The following is a 27,846-nucleotide window of genomic DNA, read 5'->3' as shown; positions in this document are numbered from 1 at the left end:
CAGCAGACACAGCCATGGAGAGGTGGAGAGCGGTCTGATTTTCTTTGTTATTTTTAAAGTGTCGCCGCTCTATGGAACTATGTCGCTATTCGCCTTGACTTGCGCGTCTTCAAGGCATCAAGGATACTCCCACGGGTGAAGTATTTTGCACTTTTCTTGTGTCAGCCTGCCGCTCAGAGATTGGGATTGCGGTAGTCGGGAGATACTGTAGCGTATGTGCCATCGCTTTTGCTGTTTGTAAATGTGTTTCGCTTCAGCTGCCACGGGATTCCCTCTGTAATTTTGGACTGCGTGGGTAATATTCGCTGCTTTGCGTTGCGCGCGGAGTGAAGCGGGTGTAAGGACGGATAGCGGTGATCTTGGTGGGCGGAATACACTGTGACAAAGTTGTGCACTTGTCGGTGGGCTGCTGGAGAGGCCCTGGCAGTGTGTGTCAGTGTGTGTCAGTGTGTGCGCGCAAGGAGTTTGTTTCTATATCCCCTCCCCCACTCACCGCCGCTGTTCTGTTCTGTTCGGCTCGTCCTGCTAAAGGCCAAAACATGAATGTGATGAAAGAGAGGGCCGGGCTCACTTCAAAAAGCAGCAAAACGAACAAACTATGACCTCCTATGATTTATTCAAAGGGCGGTTTGATGAGCGGGTTGTTACAATCACGACCCTCGCCTGCACCGCTAGCTGTCAGGGCGCACACCTGTGACTATTTATTTTGGCATAAAGGCTAAACGAACATCCCTCTGGTGCCGACATGCTCCTGTTCAGCTCTGCTCAAATACTACTGAGATCTTCAGACCGCATGATGTGGTCTTAGGATAGGTATTTTTTATATTAGCCATGTGCGCAAAAAGGAAACGTTTAGCCTAACCAGGGAATTAGCTCGCCACAATCAATTTAGTTCATATTTTAACTGGTAAAAATCTGAAAAATCAAGATGAAATATGTGAATACTGCAATGATTACTATCTATACAATCAGGCTATTTGATGATAAATAAAATATATATCTTATGTATTTAATACCAGAGAATTAGCTCACCAGAATCACTGTAGTTAATGTTTTAGCTGGTAAAAATCAGACAATATCACAGATGAAGACTGATTATGTGAATACTACAATTATTACTACCCATACTATTAAGCTATTTCATCATAACTAAAAAATATAACCTATATATTGAATTGTACGATTATGTAGTCTGTTTTGTGTTATGGGGGCGTACATTCTATCTGGCTATAGCCCCAGGTCATTCACTGCATTGGGAGATGACATGAGCTCAGAGTGCACACCACTGTCCAGTGTATAGAGAACATGACATGTATGGATGTAATTATTTGCCTTATCTCTTTCAAATTGTCATGTACAGCGTCATGTAATTATTTTCTGGGAATAGATTGCAAATCTTGATACGCATGCACTAACATCGTAATGTGATATGTAGAGATTGCTGTCTTACAGGCAATCATATCCATATTAGTCTATTGTAATTGGCTCCTGGGGAACAGATGTACACAGATGTATAAGATCTGGTTTTGGCATGACCTCATTTTAGATGCTGTCATTGTAATTATCACGTATATCCCGTTATTAACTAACTATATTTGCTATTGTCTAATGCTCAGTGAATGTGCTTAAATTAAAACACTAATAGTTTGCCAATTACATTATCATTCTGCCTTCATATTGTTTATTAACTGCATTGGATAGGATGTGTGTGGGCGTGTGGTGTACCCTTAAGCTCACCAGATTGACAGTTGCTGCAATAATGCTATTTACGATAGAGAGAGCATAATATATTTAAAATAGAAAAATATGGAAATTAACCCAGCTATGATTTGCTCAGGTCAGAAATGTACATTAAGCAACAAAATTACGTTGTGGAAATCGTGCCCCACAGGCGTCCGGTTGTAATGAGACAGGCAGCTGCATAATGTTGGTTATTACATTGAGATTAGACCCTGATGTAATGGCAGATAGTAACCCACATGTCTCAGTGTTGGCAGAGAGAAAGAAATCCCAAGATGAGCACATTTGTCCTTGAACAAGACATCCAACCCTGAAAATGGAGGATACAGTGTACATACTTACTGTAAAAGGAGGAGACTAAAATCAAGACCATATAGGAATCATTATTTTTTAAAAAAAACATGTCAGAGTTTGTGTAGTCTAAAATTAATTAGGACAGAATATATCTTAGATTCATTGCAGTCAAATCTTATCATAGATACATGGCTGCAATTTGCAAATTCTGCAATTATAGGTCCTGTATTACGCAACATTAACTTGTGAGCTTTAAGCATACCTGGAGTTGTTTTGTTTCATTCATATATGTTTGAGTAATGCTTTATTATTAGTCTGTCTACATCTCTGAAGCTCAGAATGTTTAGTTCCACCTTGTGATGTTAAGAATGTGATGAAGTGAGTTTTCAAGTTAACAGCTACCGTTTGATGTCATCTTGGTAGAGATTAGCAATTCTAGGTCTGAAATTTTAGATATGAGTCTAGTAAAGGTGATAAGGAGTTTATAAACACAGTGGAGCAATTCCTGTATTACAAGTGACATTACAAGTTTTTCTGTTTGAGAGATGAACACAGCTTAAATATGTAGGGTTTGTGTGTTAAACATGTGTGAATGAAACAAAACACAACTCACACAACATTATAATTTAGCTCAGACTACATAGATTAGCATAATATGGGCCCATTATCTGCAGAGAACAAAATATCCTGTCTCTATAGTGCAATATGTATAAATCCTTCTAACCCTTTAATTTAACCCCACAGTTCTCAAATGCATGGGTTTCCTGTAATAGTTTAACAGCTCACATTCCAGTCTTCTCTCAAATGTTAATGCTTCTGGACTTGGTAGAATGTGCACTATGAGCCGAATTTTGATTTTAAAAAGTATTTTGCAAATCAAAATCACAATATTTGTCTGAAAAATCTGAGTTCTTAGTCATGTAAGCTAGTCACGATTCATGAGGCATTAACACTGACAGCTCTGCAGCTCTGACTCTTGACCTGGATTACTCTAAAAGAAATCTGGGACATTGATGCAGAAATCAGGAGTGACGGCCTTATTACAAATCAAACCGCATTATACATGAACAACCATTACATTATGTGCTTTCATGTAGGCCTTATGCATAATGTGGTGTAACTGTTGAGATGGAGGGATTGACAGATGCTGACACAGCGAGTCAGTATGGTCAGTCCATTTGGATTATTAGATTGAAGTCTGGCCTACATTCAAATCTCAAATGTCATTTTATTTAAGACTTGGGGCAGCAGTTGCTCAGTTGGTAGCATAGACTGTATAAATGGACATAGCTAACCTGCTCTTCATAGGGGTGCTTCCTGCTACTCAGTTTCCAATTGACTTTACATTGGAAAATTGTCACTTCTCTCTCTGTAACTGCTGGAATGAGCCTCGTCATTTTGGACCTGAACTACTAGCATCTATCGCAATCTTCATTTGACTGGAGCTGCTGAACCATATAAATTGCAATTTCTTTTCAATTTATCTTGCAGTCCTAATTCTCCTGTTGTGTCCAAGGGCAAGATACTTACATTGTGGTGATACGAGGGCTGTCATGCAGATTTGTTAATATAATTTTCCTTTGTTTTACAGGTGCGTCTTTGCTGTGGCCTAAGTGGTGGAGAGGAGCATATCTTTGTGCCTAGGTGGCGCTGTGGGGACGCGGGTGTTGGATGCTGTGACTATGAGCATCATCCCCTCCTTCTCAGTGGACCTTGGAGGTAGCTTCACTGAGGACGCCCCCAGACCCCCCGTCCCAGGAGAGGAGGGGGAGCTGGTGTGGAACGATGGCAGACAACAGAGCAACCCCATTTTTTCCTCCAAAAACGAGAGCCTTAAATGTGACGCCTCTGTGGCCACTCCCCGGCGCCCAGACCTCGATTTGGGCTATGAACCGGAAGGCAGTGCCTCGCCAACACCACCTTACCTGAAGTGGGCGGAGTCTCTGCACTCCCTCCTGGACGACGAAGACGGGATCAATCTGTTTCGAATGTTTCTGAGGCAGGAGGAGTGTGCGGACATGTTGGATTTTTGGTTTGCGTGCAGCGGCTTCCGTAAACTTGAAACTAGCGAGGATTATGAAGAAAAGAAAGTGAAAACAGCTAAAGTAATTTATAAGAAATACATATTAGACAACAGTGGGATAGTCTCCAGGCAGATTAAACCAGCCACTAAGTCCTTTATCAAAGACTGTGTTCTGAAACATCACATTGACCCTGCCATGTTTGACCAGGCCCAAACAGAGATCCAAGCAATGATCGAAGAAAACACATATCCCTTATTCCTCAAATCGGACTTATACTTAGAGTACACACGAACTGGCGGAGAAAGCCCAAAGCCAACCAGCGACCAAAACTCTCTAATAGATGTGATAGAGACACCGCATGTTGCCAGACCGCAGGATGGGAAGGAGAGCAGGTAAATCCACTTCAGTTGTATCTCTTCACAGCGTATTCCTGTGAACTGCTGAATTAGAAATGACCCAGAGAGCCCCAGACCAGCGTGAGTGAGAAGTTTGAAATGAAAAGAGAGTGAATGCATGACTCTGGAGACCGCTCACATGAAAGGGATGGGGTTGTGTGAAGCGCCTCTCTGTTTACTCCTGTGTTGTCGAGAGCAGCTTTACTTACTGTTTGAAGGTGAAGTTAAAGGGGTTTGAGCTAAACGACTTTTATCTGGCAGAATAGGAGTGTAACATGGGATACCTTTGTGCAGGTAGCCATTTCTTTATCTTTTGTTTTATTTTGGCTTCCAGTAATCAGCCTACTTTGAAATGGGGTATAGTGATTTGCTTGTACTGTATTTAATTGTAGGCAGGAACATATGGATAGTGACTGCAACTATTATTTTAGCAGTCAACTAGTCAGTGATTATTTATATTGTACATTCATTGAGACCAAACTTTTAACCAAATAAAGGTAGATTTTTTGGGGGCAGGGGGCTCTTTGAACTAATAATAATATGAATATATTTGTTAGAAATCTTAACAACAAATGTATGAGTATTCAGATGAATCATTGCAGTAGTGAGACTTTGGCAATAGTTTATTTAAAAGGTTTTCTGTAAGGCTTGTAGCTTTTCTTTGCTTTGATTTTATTGGCTTAAGAAAGGATGGTGTGAAATGTATTGATCCCGCACAGCAGGAGAATTCTCTTGTAAAGGATTCTCACAAACAAAACAAGAAAAAGATGGAAGAATAACAGGCACGCAGTTTGAAAGAGAGAGTAGGCATAAAATAGAAGATACAATACTGATTAAGTTAAATGCAATTATACAACACTGTAATATCAGTTCTCTTATAAAAATGTCTATTACTTTTAAGACATGACCAATGTTATTTTTGCTGGCTATTTATCGTTGCTTGTTATTTGAAACAAAGCTTCATACACAGTATCAAGGGCGCAGATTTATATATGGCTGAGAGCAGTGGTCCTTCATCTAAGAGACTTAATTAGCCACAAACGCTTTGAGCTTGGATCATAATTTCATTAATCAAGCTTTTGGATAATGCTACAGACAGACAGCCTTCATTTTTAAAGAGATTTTCCCCTTGGGTTTTTTCAGTGAAGCTACATTTTTCAACTATAAAAATATCTTTAGAGAAAGGACTTTACTTGTTCTTTAGATCACTAGTTCTCCAATATTTCACAGTGGCTCTATATTGTATTTATTTGGCTTTTCAAGACTATACAGACAAAACCCAGTCTCAAAGTGCACTTGTCTTAACCTGTCAGTCTTGACCAAACCAAAGTCTAAAAATAACTTATTGAAAATTAAATAAATACCTTAAAATTAAAAGATAAAAGACATAAGTGCCAGCATTATACATAAGGTGGACTATGTATTTTTTATGGTGGAGCGTACGCCACCTGCTTGTCTCTATGGAGTTGTTTTTGCTTTGTCTGGAATGTTACATAGAATAGCATTTAACATATTGATCTTACACTTATTCAGATACTAGTGTTTAATTGATATGAAATGTGTTGGAAAAACATTCATTCTGCTGTGAGCAAATTGTATCTGTGGAGCCTCTTCTCTTTTGTAACTAGCGAGTGGTGTTCCCTTTGCTTGTCTCAATGAACATAGACAAGTTTACTGCAAAAACATCTCCACAGAGACAAGCAGGTGGAGGACCATCCACCAGAAAAATGCACAGTGGACCAATAATAAAACAAAGAAAACAAGTTTTTCCTTATTTGTTAAATGAGCTCAGAAATAACTTTTTGCCAGTTCTCCCCCTCCTACCCCATTCCTGGCATGTCTCCCTCTTCATTAGCGGACAGGAGGGCAGAGCAGCTGTGACACTAAAGACCCCACAGTGAAGTCTTAAACTGTAGACGATGCAGTTATTGTGGCGTTTTGTCTCCTTGAGCTTACAGAGCGCTGTCATTTCCCTCTGCAGATTATGCAGTGCTGTTGAGTTTGGATGCTAATGAAAAAGTGTCTGCCACAAAGGTTGTATAGTGAACTTATGCTGCTCTTCTCTCCTTCCTAAAAGTGAAGAAAGCATGTGCTATGATCACCTCAGGGAAGTCTAATTTGAATTAAAAAGTTGATACCTTCTCTTGCATCTATAATTCATGTGGACAATGGCTTGTAATGTGTTCAGCCAAGTCTGTGAATGAGAATGTGAACAGTGTCAAATGAAGTCCAATGCCACTCTCTCTGAAGGATGTGCAGTGTTAGGACAATAGTTAAATTTCACTGCGGGAAAGGCTTCACTGCAAAACTGTTCATGTAGCTACATATTTTGACTCATCTATTTCTTCTCAAAGGTGCACTATGTAACTTTTTCTAATTAGGGTTATGGCAAAGTGTTATGGCATCTTCAGGGAGACAAGCAGGTCGCTGGCCCTCGATTAGAATGGTTACATAATTCACCTATAAGAAAGCAGTTATTTATTTAAATGTATCATTTATACCAAATATTTAAAAGCAAAAAGATAAATAAATGGAAAGTAAAAGGGAGGAATTAAATAAGGTCTCCAGGGTTCAAAATAAAGGATTAAATGAAATGAAAATAAACTAAAGGTGTTTAAGAACAGTTAATTACTTCTAGACAACAATATCTCCAGTACTGCATTGTTAACATTAGAGTCATATTATTATTTGGATTTGTCTCAGTTCTCCTGTATCTCTTCTGTCATAGGCCTCCTCCATCATGTCCAGAGCCAGTGAACCTGTGCTTTGTGAACCCTGCTCAGGCTCCTGTCACCAGCGCCAACGACAGCGAGCAGCAGAGTTTGTCCAGTGATGCAGATACGCTCTCACTCACCGACAGCAGTCTGTGAGTCTCCGCTTTTTACACATACAGATGAGACAATGTACTATGTTTATATTGTGTCGTATGTTTTGGGTGTTTGGGTTCCGCTTTGAATGGAGGAAAGTTGTGCTGGTTGTTGCTCGTATTGATTTATTTGTCTTTCAAACTAAACTCAAAATTTTTTTTTGTTTTTGTTTGTTTTGTTTTATTTCATTTAGATTATCTTATAATTGACTCCTTCTAAGGTCCTTAAAAGTAAGACAAGACGAGAATATAGCATTTAACCCCAAAATGGATGATCAGAAATTGCAAATGCCTCCCAATAAGAGTCAGTATTGTCATCTAATTATGTTATTAGTAATGTTTGTTTCAAAGGGCGTGTATTACACTATTTTCTGATCTATGTTGTAATGTTGTTTTCTTATCAAAAAATATACCTGGAGTTGGGTTTTGTTTCATTTACACATTTAGCATGCAAATACTGCATGTTTAGACAGAGTTCTTCTCTCAAACTTAAAACAGTCTGTTCTACATTGTGATGCCATGTGGCAATAGAGGAAGTGCTCCACTGTGTTTTTAAACTTCGTACACCTTCACTAGAATTATTTGGATGATTTCAACCCTGGAATTGCCCATTTCTAAACAATCTTTGAACAAAAAGTAAGTAAGGTAGCGGTTTCGGTTTCATGACATTACAAGGTGGAACAGAGCATTTTGAACTTTGGAGATGTAGAGATACTAATAATATAAGATTACTCAAACATGTGTGAATTAAAAAAACAACAACACAATTCCAGCGATGTTTTTGATGAGGTAACAGCGTTATAACATGGCTACAAGCTCACTTGGGTCAGATTTGTGTAATATAGGACCTTTAAATAATTTCTATATAACTTGTAGTGCCTGGAAGCGTACAGACCAGGCATGCACATGCTCTAGCAGAGAAAACATTGGGGAATTGAGCCAGCGCATCTTCCAAAGCTCCACAACTGAACATGTATATGTTTTAGTGGTCAAATGGATTAGAGGCGGTTATCAGCTAATTAGTCCAGAGCTACGTGCATAAATGACTATAAAATTCTGCATGACCAGCTCCACACTGAAATGAAAGCATTAACATGTAATGGTAATTGTACAGACGCTTTGAGAGACTGAGTGAGACTTAGTCAATGTCTGCCTTACTCTTTCATATTCCCCTGAGGAAGTGAGTGTCTGAAGTATATCCCAGCTACAGGATACCCAACAAAACAATAGACTCCACTTATTCACCAGAGACAATTAATTCTCACCAGTTCATCTGAATTATGCATGTGTTTGAAATGAAGTGTATGCGGCAAAAAAACAGCAAATCAGGATTTAACCAGGAACCAGCAACTAGGTGTAAATCTCAACAAAGCCAAAATAAGGTTAAGACTGGTCTAAACTAGCTCTAAACCAGGACTAAAAAGCAACTAAACCAGGACTAAACAATGTCTAAACAAGGTCTAAGCACTAAGCTAAGTCTAAACCATAGACTGTATAAAGAAGTGGACTAAGCAAGTATGACCTCACCCATAGCGTACGACTCTGCTCAAATGAACCTTGCGATGCTAGCGGTTACAGAAGCAAATTTGAAGCCAGGCTCTGCTACAATATTCCAGTGTAAGTTAATGGGAGCCAGGGTCAGAAGGAGCCGGAAGGGCCCGCATGCAACCTCCCTATTTAGAACGCGGCGGCTAGCACGTTAGCTATGTCCATTTATATAAACAGTCTATGGTTTAAACCAGGACTTAACAACGTATAAACCAGGTCTAAACCAGGACTAAATGAGGCAAAACTGAATGCAGAACTTACTTTCTGATAAGCAGGGGACTCTATTTGAATAATCACCCTGGCTAAATACGTATCCAGGCTTACAAATTCATACTAATGTTTATTTATGAGGATTTCCTGGTTAAAGGTCTCTTTGTATTTGGTTCCAGAGATGGAGTGCCGCCCTACAGATACAGAAAGCAGCATCGACGAGAGATTGTGGATAGTGTCAAAGCCAATGGTCGCGTGCCACTTCCTCACATCCCAGTAAGCTATTTCTGACCGCATTTCTTCCTTTCTCCCTCTCTCCTATTTAACCACATGTCCTGCCAGATTTTTTACACTCCTACTGTTCAAAATATTAAAGGGCAAATATAGTTATTTCTAATAATACATCTTATATAAAAATATACCCAGAGATGTGTTCTGTTTCATTCACATGTTTAACTAAGAAATCATACATGTTTAGGTTGATTTCTTCTCTCAATCAGGAGACATTCTTTTACACCTTGTGATGTCATGTAGTAATACAGAAAGTGTTCCACTATGTTTTTAAACTCTATATACCTTTATGAGAATCATTTGGATATTTGGATTCAGCCCTGGAACTGCCAACCTCTACTAAACAAAAGATGAAAGGCAGCAGTTAGCTTGAAAACTACTGCTTCATTACATCACAAGGTGGAACAGAGTATTGGAGATGTAGATAGACTAATAATGTAGGATTGCTCAAACATGTGTAAATGAAGAAATCACAACTCTGGGTATGTTTTTGATGAGGTAACAACATAATAACATGGCTTAAAGGTCACAAGATTACATTTTGTGTAATATAGGACCTTAAAAGCCATGTTGTGTCATTGGATCTATGATGGAGTATAAGAATAGGCTTGTCTAAATACAGCCTTATGTTCTGCAGCTATAAGCTTGGTTGTGCCGGAGCAGACAGGAGCCCTCCCCAGTGACAGGCTCCCACTGCAGCTCAGTCCTGTCTCAGCGCAGTGAGAAAACCCCAGTCCTAATTAGGCCTTGGAGTAAAAAGTCAAATTAGAAAATCCACTCATAGCGTTCCATTAGAATGCATGGGTGGATGAGTACGGTGAACTCCCATACGTGTTTGCATGTGATTCTGCCACAAATTAATAATGACTTGTTGGTAGGATTGACAGGGCTTCCAGGTTGCTATTTTTAGACATTGTTACTGACGTTATATTCATATCCTCTGCCCCTTTGCATATAGTCTATTTTATATCTCCGATCAGATGCCCTTCTTGATATGAGTTTCTAAACTAAAACATACATAATTGATTTGGAGACCTCCTGACAGGTTGCCCAAGCTGTGTCGAAGGTTGGGGCAAATGCAGGAGCCAAATTTCCCTTCTGCGACCATGAGGTGTACAACTATAGACTGTAAAAGAAGTGGACTAAGGGAGTGTAATGTCACCCATAGCTTTTGGCTCCAGTCAAATGAAGCTCACGAGGCTTGCGCAGTTATAGGAGTGGATTTGAACCCCAGTTCCATAGGAATTTATTTACATACAAAATAGTGAAATAAAAATATCAGGATCATGTAGCGTGGGTTAATACAAACATTTAAAACTGAAATGATGAGACTCACTGCAGCTGTTAAAGAGAGAGGGGTTAACAATTTTCCATGTAAAGTCAATTGGTGCCAGAGTCGGAAGCGTCCCCGTGAACATTTCCTATTTGGAATGTGGGGTCTAGCAGGTTAGCAAAGTCCTTTTATATATACAGTCTATCGGAACATATTTCAATCCGTTGTTTAAGAGTCTGTTGTATTAATCAGAGGTTTTACATAGATTTTTCTCCCTCTCCCTCTTTTAAACTGGGTTAGATGCTGGCACAAAGTATACTTTTTTCAGATGGATTAATAGTTTCAGTATCATGGATTTCAAACTCTTCATACTGATAGAACTCAGAGACAAAATCTGGACCAAAACCAGAGCTAAAACAAGACTAAAATATGTTAAATCTAAGTTGTAAACTATTAGAAGCCAAAACAGAGAAGAACATGAATAAAACTGTATCAAATAAATAAATACCAAAAAATAATGCTAATAAATGCTAAAACTGAAAAAAAAAACATGCGTACACTCACCATGTCTCGAGACCAGTGGTTTAGTTTTAATAGTATAACAATTTTCGCTCCATCATTTTGGCACCGGCCTTCATTTGTATTCAAGAGACAAATCTAGTAGCAGGCTCATTTAAATTCATTAAATTCACTCATGTTTAATTCCCTTCATATCATCTCCGAGGGGCCGGGTCAAAAGGTGTCAGCCCAAAAAACAACACACATTTACTGTATGATTTTTCTGTATTTCACTTTAGCGCCCAAATCGGATTCTTAAGGATATCCACGTGGATCCGGAGCGGTTTGCGGCAGAACTCATCAGCAAACTGGAGGGAGTTCTGAAGGAGAGAGAGGCAGAGGAGAGGCTGGGCGAGTGGCTCCAGAGGGTTGGATTGGTATGTACAGTACAGTATATGCACACGTACAGGGGCTCAGTGGGTTTGAGTGTGGGGTCATGTGCATTTAAATAAGCCTCACAGTGCAGGGTTAAGACAGGTCTTATTATCTATGTGAACACGTTAACATAACAATTAGATGGTTAAAAAGGTTAGAAAGTCAACACTACCAGAGTTGTTCCATTCCAATTTTAGTCGTGCTTTGTTTGTATACAAGCTATTAAACCAAACCGGTGTGGGTGCAGAATTGTAGAAACAAATAACTGCCTTAAAATCATTACTTGGGAAATTGGTTAAAACACTGTAATTATTCATGTATTTATTTATTTATTTTCACTTGTTTCTTGCAGTTTATTTCAAATCCAAATTAATTGATAAAGGTGTTTATTTATTTACATATTTAATGAAAAGTAAACATAAGATTAGTCTCTTCATATTTCTTCTGTTTGGTCCAAAAATAACTGGTACAATGCATTATATAGGTGCATTTATTAGCATTTCTGCATTTTGAAAAAAAAAAAATTAAATAAATAATAATAATTATATATATATATATATATATATATATATATATATATGGCAAGGGCAATAAATTTACACCTACATTGATCTAATGGTTATTTTCAATAATCTTGCTACTTTTGATGGATATAAATGATTGAATCTTGAAACCTGAGCTTTAGACCAAAGGACAGTCTCTCCTAGTAGATTCTACATGTTCTCATAACATTATCTAGTATTTTAAAACAACACCACATAACTTTACGGAAGTGCCACATCACCTGTATGATTACATTGGACAAAATATTAAAGCCATACTATGCAACATTCTCCACATAGAAATAGATACATTAAATGCAATACTGGGGCCCTTCTCCTGGCCAAATAAAAGCCAGGTTTGTGGCTCACAGGAAAGTGCAGTAAAAATAATATGCCCCAAGTTACACAGTGGGGCTTTAAAGTAATCTGTTCAAACTATTATCAAAACTGAGGGTGGGGGTGTAATGTGGCTCTTATCACTCACATCATGAAAGTAAGCCCTGTTATAAGTGCTCATGTAAGTAGCACAAATTCCCCAAAATGAAGACCATTTCACAGTGAAAAGGCCGTAACACAGAGCAGTTTTGTGGAGCAGCTTTTGAACCAAAATAGGGCTGTGTTTTTGGCTGTGGGGCTGAAAGTTTCCTCTTACAAAGGATACTTGAATCCATTTGGCTTGTGTGAAAATAATGGGGCCAGCCTTTAAGTGTGTGATTAAAAACAGCAGTGACTTGGCCTGTGTGCGATCTGGCTTTGTCCATAAATCAGATGGCGCACCTGCTCACTCTCCACTCTGAGGCGAGATCAGTGGGCAGCCCAGTTTGATGTCTCTTTAGCGGTGATTAAAAGCTTTCTGAAATACCCCTCAGCTCTGCACGCCAAGTCTGTGGTCCCGGAGCAGACCATTTGTGTGTTCTGCCACATAAAAACTGCAGGTCCCTTTAAACCTGGAGGAGAAGTGTCTATTCAAATGTGAGTTAGCGTTTTATCTGTGGCGATATTGTTTATAAATTTTCATAGAGTAGACTTGCTCTTAGACTCAAGAAGTCTCTAAATATACTAGGGTTGTAAGAAAAATCATACCCAGATATTAATAGATACTAAAACTACAAAAAGCACCTAGACTAGATACAAAAAAAAAATTTACACTGAGCAAATTGTTGTTGAGAAGTCTTGAGCTGATCTAGTCTGGCAACATTCGCATGGCAACATTAAAAAATAAACTTTTTTGCTAGAAATTACATTACATCATTGTGGAAATTGGTTTAAAATTTAAAATTAAAATTAAATTCAGTTTCAATATCATGACAACATTATTTGCAGTGTCTATTGTTAAAATATATTTGCAGATTTGTAATTATAAACAATATGTATGATATTGATATTTTACATATCATCAAGACAACATTCACAATATTATCTATATTTTGATGATCTGCTAATGTCTACTCCTAAACGAGAAATCCCTATAGAGTGGAGAATGGTAATTAATTTGGTTTAAATTGTTTATAGTAAGTGTAGAAATAACATGTTAATAAAATGAATATTTGTGATCTTGAGTCACACGTAAATCATTATTGTTGTTAGTGGCACGTCACAGTCCTTTCCTAATACAAAACACACTCAAACAGCAATTTGTATTTTACATTTGCAACACCTCAATTTCTGACTGTTGCATCTATAATATTCTGCTCTCTCACAGACTGCTGATGCTATTCCACGTTAAAATGCCTGTCTCATTAAGGTGCTCATTGTTTGTCTGATTGAGTCTGAGCGCATAATGGAGCCTTGTGACAATACAAACATGTGCACCATTGTTACTGGAGGATACAGGCTGTTGTGTCGAAGGGTCTCTTAACCATTTAAATAAAACCTCTCTGACTTTGCCATCTCACAGAGCAAAATGTATTTGTGTGTAGGTGAATGTAGGGAAATACTTCTGCCTTTGCAAAATAGTGCTCCCAAATCTGATAAATCAGTTATTAAAGGCCTATATTATGCTATTTTCTGATACATGTTATAATGTTGATTACTCACTAAAAACATGCCTGGAGTTTTGTTTTGTTTCATTCACACTTGTTTAACACACAACCTTGTTTATTTAGGCTGAGTTCTTCTCTCAAACAGAAAACACACTGTTCCACCCCATGATGTCATGTGGTAATACAGGAAGTGCTCCACTGTGTTTTTAAACTCCATACACCTTCACTAGAATCTTTTGGATGATTTCAGGTCTGGAATTGCCAATCTCTACTGAACAAAAGTTAAAAGGTAGCTGTTAACTTGAAAACCACAACTTCATGACGTCACAAGTTGGAAAAGAGCATTTTGAGCTTTGGCGTGTAAACAGATTAAATAATAAAGAATTACTCTAACATGGGTCAGTGAAAACAAAACTCCAGGTCTGTTTTTGAGGAGTTAAAAAACATTATAACATGCCTTAAACCTCACAAGAATCATTTTTGCACAACGTAGGACCTTTTAAAACCTTGCATTTTAAGTCCAGAGTGAATGTACTGGAACAATTGACAGATTGTAGCATAATTTAATGATGTCCTCTAAATCAGTCCACAACCTTTTTGTCTTGAGTACCCCTTATCTTTCTCTCATACTTAAACTACCACCTTGACTGCTATAGGCAAATAAATGCTCACCATGGTAGTCTATTGCCAATGATTACGGTTTTATTTTCTTGTTTTAATGATACTGATGTCCTCAAAAAACATTCTTAAGAAGGTCCAATCTACTACAAAGAACATTTTTTATTCAATTACTAATCTGAAACCATTTCAAACACTCACTGGTTGGGAAACACAGTCCTACAAAAGACATAAAATCCTTCATCGGGATGATCAAAAGGCTTGTGATTTATTGTGTTTCACATGGACTCAGTCTCTCAGTCAATTTTGGTGTTTAGATTTGAAAAACGTATTCTAACTCACTAGTTGGTACAAACAAAGAGCATTATTCTTTTGATCCCCTTCTTCTTATCTCTGCCCCTCTTTGCCTCATAGTGAAGTTCAACCCTGAAGCAAATAAAACAACTCTCTTTGTGTTGTGTGAAGAAACTGCCATGTCACATAAACACAAGTCTTTCACAGCTCGCTCAACCATTCCCCCTGAAGATGCTCCTGTCAGAAAAGGATTGATTTTTCACTCATTTTAAGCTTTAACTCGTCAATATTAGAAACTACATACATTTATGCATGCACCCAATCCCCATCAGAATTTAACTGCAAACCTCTGCAGTGAGATTAAAGACAGGACCAGCACATACAAAGAAAGTGTAATGCAGAGACTAAAAATGTGCCCTCTGCTGGTCACAAGAGAATATGCATCTTCTAAACAGCAAGAGTGAAAAATATTGATTAGCACTGGAACTTATGACATGAATATTTTAGTAGTAGTCAAATGACTATGTCTGTTGTACACTGAGATTTTTTAAATACATTTTTAAGGAGATCAAGATAAAAATAAACCTACTAAAATGTTTTATGTAGAATATCAGAGAATATTTGCAATTGTATTATCAATTCAAATCAATGATTATTTATTTCATGATGCAGCATCTTTTGGCATGTGCTGTAAAGTCTGTACAGCAGATTACAGCAAACAATTATTTTATTGTTAATGATTATTTTAATAGTTGACTACATGATTATTCTTATTCATTGTTGCAGCCATAATAATGACCAGAGAAGTTAATGTAATTTAATGTACTCTTGAGTACTGAATTGAATTAGTTTGTGAACTCACAAAAATGGCAAGAATTTATATTGCCGTTATTTATTGTTATTTATACATTATAAAAATCTTTTCTGGTGTTTAGATCAGAAGTGATCAGAAGCAATAAACATAACTATTATGTGATGGAGTTGTTGGCATTGTTATGTAAAGGAAATATTGAACAACTTATTAAATGTTATTTCAACTGAAATGTTTACCATTTTCTTGTTTGCTTTGCTTCTTTTGGAGGAGGAAGATGGAGATGAAGCAAACCCAGTCACTTCCATACCTGGTTATAGGCCTCCCCCTGGTGGTCACTTGCACAGTTACAACCCTCACTGCACAGACATCTACACTGGTCCTTTCCTCAGAGACGCTCACGAGGAGAATCCAGAGTCGATCCTGGATGACCACGTGCAGCGCGTCATGAAGAGCCCCGGGGGACCGTCTCCAGGCAACAGGCACTCGCCCACATCCCGCTCCCCAGACGGCCTCCCCTCAGTTGGCAGACACATGGGCTCAGCAGGGTGCAGTGTGCAGGTATGGATGTTAGGATTCATCAGTTAAAAGCAGCTCGTCACTGTTCTCAATTATTGCAACAGGTTAATAAAAAAGAAAAACAAGTAATTTCTATTCAGTCTGTTCCCAAAACAAGAGAATTGAATCTACTGGATATCAGTGGTTCCATTTATATGACCAGTAAAAATCAGATAACTAGATTAATGACATAACCAAATATTTAGTTTTGATAGATTTTTGGTGTGTGTTCACATCCACTAAATAAATCTTAAGAAGTACAAAAACTTTATAACTTAATAACTCATTTGATCTTTAACATTTTCTAAAAAAAGGCAAACTAAAGGGCAAACTAATGACAATCAGAAATAAATAAGATAATTAAAATTAGATCACTAATCTGATAACTCCAGAAATCAGACAATAATCTATAGAGTTTTGGTGTGCATGTAAACATAGCTACTGTTTGGCTATACTAATGTTTAATAAATGTAAATCATGTTTGCTCTCTATTATTCTACAATAATACTAACCTGCGACGTCTCTGTATGTGCAGGGTAAACATGCACAGAGACACACAGGGAAGCATCACCTCCATCACGGTTCCAGTGGGAAGCCTCGAGAGCAGCTGGAGGCCGAGGCCAGAGTTCACCTCCACTGGGGCGCGGACGGCCATTATGGATCCAGACCCCGCACCTGTGCGGACACTATGGGATACAGCACTAACCAGGAGAACACAGGCTACAGGTATGGGCCAGACAGCTCAAAGATATGTTAATGTACAATGTCTTGTTATGTAATTTAACCAATAGGAGACATTAATGCATTTTTATACACTGGAAGTATTGATGTTTATTATTTAACATTCGGGGTAACACACATCATTATCACACCATTACCATTTAGTTTAAAGGCGCACTGTGTAACATTTCAAGTGGAGGGTCAGTCACCTGCTTGTCTACTTATGCTGAACAGACACATTTTTAGCACTTTATTGTTCTTGTGATTTTAATGGAATTTTTAACGATATATTTATTATTAACTTGTGATTCTTGAGCCAATGGGAATGTTTGATTATGTCATGCTATTGTCATGCTTGTGATGCCAAACCTGAAAATTGGTGCAAAACAAATCTACCTACAGGTACAAATAAAGTCACCTCAAACTGAACTGATAACATTTTATAGTAGATTGCCTAGTTTTAAATTGCTTAGTTGCAATATTTTTTTTCCCTTCACAGTGGCAGAGGAGGCCCGTGTAAAAGAGGATGTAAGAGGAGTGAGGAGGTGCGTCCATACGAGTCTCCAGGCCTGGTGGAGGATGTGGAGAAGAACCAGAAGATCCTGCTCTGGTTAATGGACGGACAGAAAGAGGTGGTGCGGCACAAAAGGAGTCCATACGGGTGAGTCCAGGGGTTTGATAATGAGATTGGTCTTATTTTACTGAACAGTATTGTAAGCTAGGGCTGTGCAAAATGAAAAAGAAAATTAATCACTTTTTTACTCATGTTGTTGTGCCCAATTTTCAATTCCATTTTTATTTCTTATTTTCAAAAACTAAATGAAATTGTTATTGATTTCATAAACAAGACCAACTTTTATCTCAAAGTAGTCAAATTTATTTCTATAAATTTGAACTCTGCTCCACTTGCTTTTCTGTTGGGACTGGATTGGCTGTAGAGCTCTCCCAAACACGACATGACTGAATTCATTAATTGCTCAGCTGTACTGTAAACACATGGTAACAGAGAGGATATAGCTACTATGGCAAGAAATAATCATGTTTCCTGGTCATTTCACACTCGACAAGGTGATATATACTTCATTGATCCTTAATGGGAAATTTGATCTACGTGTTTGACCCACCCTTCACCCAGACATTTGACCATGAATGAAGAATAATATATGAGTCCTGCTTCTATAAATTGCATTGCATTGCATTTCTGTATAACTGTTACAGTTTTAACGTACATTTTGTTCATGCTTTTCAGCTGATGTTATTCTTGGGGGTATGAAGCTAACTGAAAGTACTACTCTGATAGTAGCTTTGTTACTGTAGTTAGACTTAATATGAGCTTTATTAGAACACAATCTGTTCATAAAAGGCTGATTCAGGTGGAAGTACAAAAGGTTAGATGATTTGTGCCTTTAAACATGCTTCTCACACATAAAATTACAGTCATAAGATAGCTAGTTTTAAGGAGCAGTTTTTCAGTCAGTCACTTTCAGCTTTTTGTTGAAAATCAAACTCCTAAACAGGACTGAACGCTCGTATTTATCTCAGGCTCCTGAAACTGTGTTGTTGAAATCCATTTTGTATTTTTTCTTGAGACTATATTAAGAATATCTTAAAACCTTTTAGCCTGTGTTTGCTAAAGTGCAGTATTTCACCATGGTAACTGCTGAACATTCCACCAATAAAGATGCATGTAGCACACCTCCAGAGTGATGCCACTGCAAAGTATCAGTTACCCTGCCACAGCTGTCTTTTAAATTGTTCCACTTTGCTTGATTTAATTTAACTTTGATTTATTTTAAATGTATTTTATAGTCTGTCAGTTTAATTTTTGCTTATTCCTCTTTGGCATTTTCTAATCTAATCAAGCTTGTTTCTGATAAATTGCAGTTGAAACCTGATTGCCAGTTGACTTACAGCAGAGACCGTTCAGTATTATATGATATGATTATATGCTCTTGTTCAATGTTTAGGAGCATGACAGGTTGTAAAAAGGCCACAGGGCATGAGGGACTACATCTGTGCTCAAAGGACCGCTCCGGCGCAGGACATCCAACCCGAAACAACATCCAACCATCCCACCCATTCATCCAGGACCCCACCATGCCCCCCAACCCCGCCCCCAACCCTCTCACCCAGCTGGAGGAGGTGTGCCGGCGACTCGAGGAGGAGAACATCAAGAGTGGAGCAGTGCAGCCCAAGCAAAGGTACACTCTGAATCTCTGGCTTTTATCAACGCATTAAAGGTCCTTTATTGACCTAAATAGATGCTTGTGAGCTTTAAGCCATGTTAGAACGTTGTTACCTCATCGAAATCATCACTGGAGTTGTGTTTTGTTTCATTCACACATGCCTGAGTAATCCTTTATTATTAATCTATCTACATCTCCAAAGCTACAAATTGCTCTGTTCCACCTTGATGTCCTGGAGTGGCTGTTTTCAAGTTAACAACTACCTTTTACCTTTTGTTCAGTAGTAGTGAACTGGCATTTCCAGGCCTGAAATGATCCAAATGATTCTAGTGAAGGTGTATGGAATTTAAAAACACAATGGAGCACTGCTTGTATTACCACATGACATCACAAGGTGCAACAGAGTGTTTTCTGTTTGAGGAAAGAACTCCTAAATATGCAGGTATTATAAGGAATTACTTTTAAGCAAAAAACACCACACCATACATGTTTATATTTCTTTTTTTATGTTGAACATTTTACATCATCTTGTTTATGAACAGATAAAGTGAATAGATAAAACAACAGCATGACCTGTTCTACTTTGTTTTTTCTAAATAACGTTTGTGGTATTTCTTGCTTCAGGTATGTGATGGAGGTGATCCAAAGGGGGCGCTCTGCAGTCCGGCCAACACAATGTCCTCCTGTGAATGTGGTACCAGCTGTTTCAGACAGTGAGCTTTCTGAGTCTGAGTAAGTCCACTGCACACATTCATTCTGATACAATTATAATAAGATGATTTTGGTGCCAGATTTACTATAATATTCTGCCATTAAAACAATAAAATGGCTTCAAATTATTGATTAAGACTAGAAAATATCAGCCTATCTTTTTTGCCCCATTATTTCAAACACAGTTTTTATGTAATATGTTGTTTTGACAGTGACAGAATGACAGAATGACAGAAAGCTATTAAAGTAGCATTGCATAGCTTTTCTGGTGGCGTGTATGTCACCTGCCAACCTGTAAGTCTTCAGGGAGATGCTATTGTTTTGCCTGAAATATTCCATCGTATAGCATTGAACTCTTCTATAGGATTGTTTAGTGTCATTGTATATGCCTTGGACCTATGGAAAACTGTCTGGCAGTAATGTTGCTAGAAGCTAGATTAATACATTATTTAAATATTTGATGCAATTTGTGGTTAAAAAGGTATTTTTGAAACGTATTTGTCTCTTGTTTGATGAAAAATAAAGCTTGAAATGAAATGAGCTGTGAAGTTTCTAGTTGGACCCCAGAAGTGACATCATCAGTTAACAATCCCATTTCCACTGAGGCAGGCAGAAAAGGTCCATAATGCATCTTTAAAATGTATTTTTCTTAGTTTGTTTTTTAATTATTATAGCAAATTTTCTGTGTTGACTATCAGTTCATTTCCCTTGGCTCAAAACAAACATAGTATTAGTAGCTCTACTTTTGATCTTCTTCCCAAAACATGTTTTTGTATTTGTATAAAAGTGGCTGACCAATTTAAAAGAAAATGGAACAAAATAAAATGTACCCAGGAATATTTTTAGCAAGAAAATTGAGGCAAAATTGATTGTTTTGTTTTCAACAGAATGGGGTTGTTGACATGAATACAAAAGCCTTTGTGTTTTGAGATGTTTGATGCTGTCATTAGACCAGGGTTAAATGGGCTCAAGAGGTTGATGAAAGGCAGTTTAACAGTGATTGAAATCCTCCAATGATTTCTGCTTTGTGCTTAATTTTAATATTAATTGTGGCAACCTGTGGCAATTAAATACCTCTTGAAGTTTGCTTTAAATAATGAGATACTTTCATTGTATCTGAATCATGCCATCCACCCACTCGCAGCAGTCTAATCAGGGACTCTCAGACTTTCCTCACCCCACTTCCTCCAGCTCCTCCAGTGAAACCCCAAAGGCGCTCCCAGGCCAGCCCAGAGAGATAGTCCCCCAAGCGTGTCCTGAGTCTTCTCTGGGGCCTCCTCCCAGTGGGACATGTCAAGGAATCATGCCAGCCTAGAAAAATATTAAGCTGTTCATTGACTTCTACAATCAGTCATGCTATAATGATAAATTTGCTTGCATCAATAGGCTCTGTGCACAATAGCAGCCTCACTGTTAGCGTCTCTACTTCTGGTCCAGTTTTATCTCTAAGAGGTTTTTGCTGAGTCGTGCTAAAACTAATAAATAGATAAAGATAAGACAGTGAGCAGAGAGTTGCAGGTGAATGTCATGACAACATGTTAAAAAGTACACAAATAAAACTAATACTTCAGCAGAGGATATTTCTATGTTTAGAAAGAGAGATGTTTCTGTCTCAATGGGGGTACAGCCCTTATTCCGGCATACCGCCACTCCAACAGACCCCCACCCTGACATTCTGTCATTCCGACAACAACAATGCCCAGATTCTGACACTTTTTTATGCCGCCATCCTAACAACCTACTCATACTTTGGAGCCTCCTCCCAAACGATGCATGTACATGTCTTCTCACGGGGCCATGCCTCTAAGCCAGAACTAAAACCAGGACTAAACCAGAACTAAAACCAGGACTAAAACAGGACTAAACCAGAACTAAAACCAGGATTAAAACAGGACTAAACCAAGACTAAACCAAGACTAAACCAGGACTAAAATCAGGCCGCCACTCCGACCAAAGAAAAAAAAAAATGTTGGAGTGCAGGTGCATTTGATAAAAAATGGAAATGCTGCCATTCCGACAATTAGACGTCAGTGTCGGAGTGGCGGTATGTCGGAATGGCAGCATGTAACCTTGTCAATGCTAATGCCAATGCTAATTTTGAGGCATAATAAATAGCCTATTGCAACAATGCCACAAGCTGAAGTATTCTACAAAAATAATCTGTTAGTCTTTATTTTAGTTTAATTTTAATAGGTTGTTTATTTTATGTTTTACGATTTTAATAAAAGTCACTGTTATCTTTGAGACACAGTGAGTTAACTAGCATGCTACTACTGCGCACAGAGCCTAACCCGAACGGGCATTACAAGTATAGGTTATAGTTTGAAATGCATGAATGGTATGAAGTATATACAGTTTGGGTTGCCAGGTTAATAGATAAACTCTTCTTTTATTGTCAGTTTCTTTTCTTTTTTGTGTGTGCTTTATGTGTTTTTATTTTGCCAAAGTTTGATATTTTTGTTTTCACATTTTAATTGGCTGCTCTAATTCCAAATCTTCAAAGCAGCACCTTAGCTACTATGCAGTTTCTTTCCTAAGCTGGTAATAAAACTTAATTGTCTCTTGCTTTGATTAATATGTTTTTATTTGCCATGTCTAATGTTTGATGTTTTGTTATTTACAGACACAGAGCCAGTAAAAAGCAGCCGGGTGATAAAATGACAGTGGCGTATTACTTGTGCGAGGAGCCCATCCCGTATACGACCAGCGTGGAGCGAGGCCGGGTCGTGACGCTCGGACAGTTCAAGGAGCTGCTCACAAAGAAAGGAAACTACAGGTGAGTTATGGACAGTTACTCCTGATCAGGGCTGAGCAGTTAACAGAATTTAAATCGATTGAATGATTGAGATTCAGTCAAGTCTAATTCGTGATACGCTGAGGTGATTTTAATGAACAGAAATTTGTCATGTGGTTTGGAGCAGAGTTCAGGCTTTGGAGGAAGAAATTTGACTATTTTTCTGTTAAATCTAACTCACTCGAGGTCTGTTGTGTTTATGTTCATGAAATCAATACTTTTAAACCCATTGATGTTTTTAAAAATGTAGAAAAAAATGTGTTTTTGCCATATCATCCATATTTACTTTGAAGTAACAACAGCCTTACTTTAAAATGCACTATGTAATTGTTCCTGGTGGAGGGCCAACTACCTGCTTGTCTCCATGGCAGTGTTTTAGTTTTACCTGGAATGTTCCACAGTATGGCATTAAACTTAATCTTGCATGTATATTAATATTGCTCTATTACTAGTCTCCATGGAAATAGATAAGTTTACTACCACACAATGGACCTTTCAGACAAAGTGATAACAGACCCTCAACCAAAAAACTTCCACAGTGGCACTTTTACGTACAGTATTTGGCTATACCAATCCATATCTGCAGATTAGTAAATAGAGTAGATTAGTAAGATTAAGTAAAGCTTCATGTTACAAAACTGGACATTGACTTTTCTTGTGCTTTACATTGTTAATGGTCATTTAATAAAAAAAACATTTTATATTACTACTAAAACATCAGTACAATAGAATATACATTTAGTTGTAACTATCTGGAAAAAATACTGCATCTTCCTGGTCCAGCACTTATAATATAGTCATGGAATTGACGTTTATATTTTGAGTATCAGAAAATGTGGGCACTTGTTTTTCTTTAACTTATAATAATCTCTCTTCTAACAGCCCCAGTCTGAGACTTGTTTTGTGTTACTTTAGGTACTATTTCAAGAAGGTCAGTGATGAGTTCGACTGTGGAGTGGTGTTTGAAGAGGTGCGTGAAGATGATGCGGTTTTGCCCATTTTTGAAGAAAAGATCATCGGGAAAGTGGAGAAGATTTACTCAAGTGTGAGTTGATAAGAGGAGGACTGTGTGTGGAGCTGTGGAAACAGGAAGTGCTGAGATGAATGCAACAGCAGGTGATTAAACGGCATCATTAAAAGACTTTTTAAGTGCAAAAGAATTGTACAGTTTAGTAGTCAAACTAAAAGAGCTACTTATTTTTGTATGAAGGGTGTGTTCTTTCTAAGAATCTCTTTGTATGTGTATTGTTACCAGATGTGTACAGATTGTGTTAAAAGAAGCAAATTTTATATCTATTTAAATATTTCAGTGTTTTGTTTTTTTATTATTATGATTTAAAAGCAGGATTGTTTCCCTTGCTGAAGATGAGCTCTAGGGCTGTTTATGTAACAGCCTCATGAACTCAGTTGTAGCTTTCCAAACTACATTTACCACTACTTACGTTGTGGCTTCAAGCCAACTGCACTTACGTCATAACCACTGTATCCTTTAGTTTTTGTTTTTGCGATACAGCTGTCTAGTGTAGAGATAGACCAATATACTGGTTGGCCAATAGACTGGACTGATATTTTTCTTGTAGAGGATATCAGGTATCGACGTTAAGCCTCCAGCATAGGCCCATATTTAGTTTGGGGGAACCACCAGAATAAATTAAACAAAAATGTGTGTTAAAGCAAGGGGATGCTGCATTGAATGTGGAATTCTTAAGCTTTGTGTTTGTAGAACAGATACTAATTTCTTATCATATAATTGTGAGAAAATGACTCGTAGTTAACAGCACTAAAATATTTGCAGCACTTATTGACCATTCCTCTGAATACTAAAAATAGGTCCTGGGATCAGCAATAAAAACATATTGGTCTAGTCTAAAGTCCAATTATCTCTTAATTTTACACATTAATTTATATAAATATTCCCACTTTACTGTAACTGAGTTTGCATCTTTCATCTTTAAATTTGTTGCTGTAATCACAAATATTCTTTAAATTTGGTAACATGTACATTTTCTGGTGTAAATTTAAATTTTGGTATCTAATTTAACATTTTGCCTTTAGCACTAAGAAACACTGAAATGCTAATACTTGAAGGGAAGTGCCCGATCGCTTAGCTTCCACATCTTTGAGATGTAATGAGGGCTTTTCTGAAATGTGACAATCATGTTTACAGTTCATTCAAGTGTATTACCTGGCCCTTAATGATCTATTGTTCACAGTGAAACATCCTCTGTATCTTAGCTCTGTATGAGCGATAGTTTGGCCCTCACTGTATCAATGAGCAATCTGTAGTGCTTTATATCAATTCTTTTATGTGTGGGGTGTATAAAAACTAAAATAATCAATTGTAATGTTGATTTGGTCACATTTCCACGGGAGCCCAGTGCACCATCTTGATTTGTTTTTGTTGTTTTGTTGAGTTTTTGATACACTGATATGTTTGGTTGGTCAGTAGGAAAATTATCATTTAGAAATTGCCATGAACATGTGAGACCAGAAGCTTCAATATGGAATATACTGAGACATCTATGCTGTCTTGCTAGGGTATCTAGGAGTTGACCAGTTACCAAAGATATGAAAGCTCTGTAAAATTTGAATTACCATTATGGAGGAATATTATTTTGTTTCTACCATTAATAAGCGATCAGAAAGAGATGAACGGTGAATATAACTAAACCAGGACGTACATCAAAATTTAGGTACATTCTGTAACTTTTCTGGTGGTGGGTAGAGCTGCTTAATGGCAGAGTAATGAAATATCCATAGAAACAAGCAGGTGTCAGACCCTCCACCAGAACAGTTACGCAGTGCACCTTTAACCAGGGTTAAATCCTAACAGAACCATGATTTTGGCAGTAAACAATTCTCAATACCATTACATTGTGATTTTGTTAGCTCATATTACATTTATAATTACATTCATTTTCCATGAATTAGACAGGTTGATGTTTAATGTGAAATGCATAAAGTAAGTATGAGTAGTATTTTATTTTGTGAGGCAAAATAAAGCTCAGTAATGCACTTATAAAATGGAGGAATGCTGTTTCAACATTAAAAATATATATTAGCATAACACAGATCAACATCCAAGTCAACAGGCCATACTGAAGACATTCAAGGCTGCAGTCATTTCTCTGTGGGGACATTGTGCTTCAATAGCCCCAGTGATTATAGCCTGTTGCACAACTGGACCTTGGACATTTTCTTCTCTATTCAGACTGAGCACCTTTTAAAGATCTATTTATTTACATTGTTTATTGATTACGTTGACATCTATAAATTTAATATATTGTAATGTTACTTTATTTATCTTGTCAAATATGAATGTTTTGCATCATTTTTCTGCAGAAGCCCTCAGTTGTTAAAGGTTGTGTTGTGTATAAACAAGAGTGCCTTTATTACTGTGTTCATGACATTTTTGAACATATTAACAAAGTCTAGCCTTACATCGCTACTCTGCTTTTACGTGTTTTGTTTAAATCTCTTCCATGTTTTATGTAAATATGTAAAACTTGAATTGTCATCAACCAGCACATTCAAAAACTGGACCTGATTCAGCCGACAAACTAGCATGGCTACCACTGAAAGGTACTGGACAATAAATACATGCAATAAACCAAACATGGAGTTTGTTTGTTTTTTAAAATTGTTGATGTTTTTAGAGTTGCAGTGTTTTGCGCTGGTCTCATGGTGGCGCTGTGGTTTGAACTGTTCAAGACATAACTCTAAACAATAGTCATGCTTTTCTCCATGGAGATGTTATTGCTTTGTTTGGAATGTTTCACAGTATCAAACTTTCTATCTTCGTGGAGACCAAATCAGACCAAATGACAGTCAGATCTGTGGAGAGGCGATCCTGCTCAGTCAGAATGTTTTTCTAGGTATTTTTGAGCTACAGAACCACATGTAATTGAATAAATGTGAGCAGCAAATGCAGAGCAGTTTAATATCATTGTGGAACAATCCAGGCAGAGCAATTACATATCCACCGAAAACCTCCAACCGAAAAGTTACACAGTGCACCTTTAAGTAATCCTTCATTGTCGCCTGGTTAGTTAAAAATGATTTCTCTCTGTATTTTAGACTTAAGCATTTTTGCAACTTGAGCGTTCAGAAAATTCTCTGTCTACTACTGTATGCACAGATGTGATTATTAAAATGTCAAACTCCAGGACAAACATTCAGGACAACAATAAAATATGTCTTCTTTAAAGGTGCATTGCATAAATTTTCTGATGGAGGGTCTGCCATTTGCTTGTCTCCATGGAGACGTTGTTGCTTTGTCTGGAATGCCCTGATATGACATTAAATGTACCTATTTTGCATTTACTCAATAACATAGGTTTTTAGTGACTTTAAAACTTAAATTTTTACTGTGAGTGCACTCGCCTCTCCACAGGTCTGACATGTAACTTGGTCCTATGACCTCATTTGTCTCGGTAGAGGTAATTAACTTTAATGCCATACTGAGGACCATTTCAGGAAGCATCTCCATGAAAAGAGGATAGTGACGGGCCCTCTACCAGAAGTTATACAGTGCACCTTTAACTAAAATGCAAAAATAACAACAATTAACAAACAATAAACATGGTATTGTAAAACAAGAGCCTACAAATAAATAAATATGAACTTAATCATGAATTTCGCATAGGCTTATTTATTCGAAACATCCAACACATTATGTTGTCTGGACACAGTCTCTGGAGAATGAGCTGTTGATGGGAAATGCTATTGCTTCATTTATTGCCCAAGTAAAATGACCTATAAAAATGAATGAGTGTTTAAAGAGATACTCAGGATTTGCAGTTAAAGAACAAACTTTTGTCTAATTGTTGATTTTAATTTGCACAGAAGTATTTGCTGGCTGCAATACCACACTCGCTGATGTGATAATGGAGAAGCTATTGAATTGTTTTGTTAATTGGACACATTGCTCTCAGGGCTGTTTTTACTGGACTGGAATAGGCACTGTATTTTCTCTGCAATATTGAGAAAACTGCTTTCTAAATCCCAAATTCCTCTGAGATGAACTTGTGCTCGGTCAAACTTTTTACATATTTCA

At 37.6% G+C, this 27,846-nt stretch overlaps 1 protein-coding gene across 1 annotated transcript; it reads left to right on the top strand.

Moving 5' to 3' along the window:
- axin1 (axin 1) lies at positions 1-26,400 on the top strand. The gene is made up of 12 exons (XM_055153066.1): positions 1-135; positions 3,626-4,450; positions 7,182-7,319; positions 9,257-9,353; positions 11,439-11,576; positions 16,092-16,382; positions 16,915-17,105; positions 17,599-17,760; positions 19,067-19,300; positions 19,910-20,017; positions 22,620-22,772; positions 23,706-26,400. The coding sequence occupies exons 2-12, from the start codon at positions 3,717-3,719 to the stop codon at positions 23,842-23,844; spliced, it is 2,385 nt and encodes a 794-aa protein (XP_055009041.1). The 5' UTR covers positions 1-135; positions 3,626-3,716; the 3' UTR covers positions 23,845-26,400.
- Positions 26,401-27,846: the final 1,446 nt, after the last annotated feature.

This window comes from Boleophthalmus pectinirostris, unplaced genomic scaffold, assembly GCF_026225935.1.
Source record: "Boleophthalmus pectinirostris isolate CB_2022bp ecotype Guang Dong unplaced genomic scaffold, ASM2622593v1 HiC_scaffold_17, whole genome shotgun sequence".
Classification (NCBI taxonomy): domain Eukaryota; kingdom Metazoa; phylum Chordata; class Actinopteri; order Gobiiformes; family Gobiidae; genus Boleophthalmus; species Boleophthalmus pectinirostris.
This window is presented reverse-complemented; position numbering and strand designations above follow the sequence as displayed.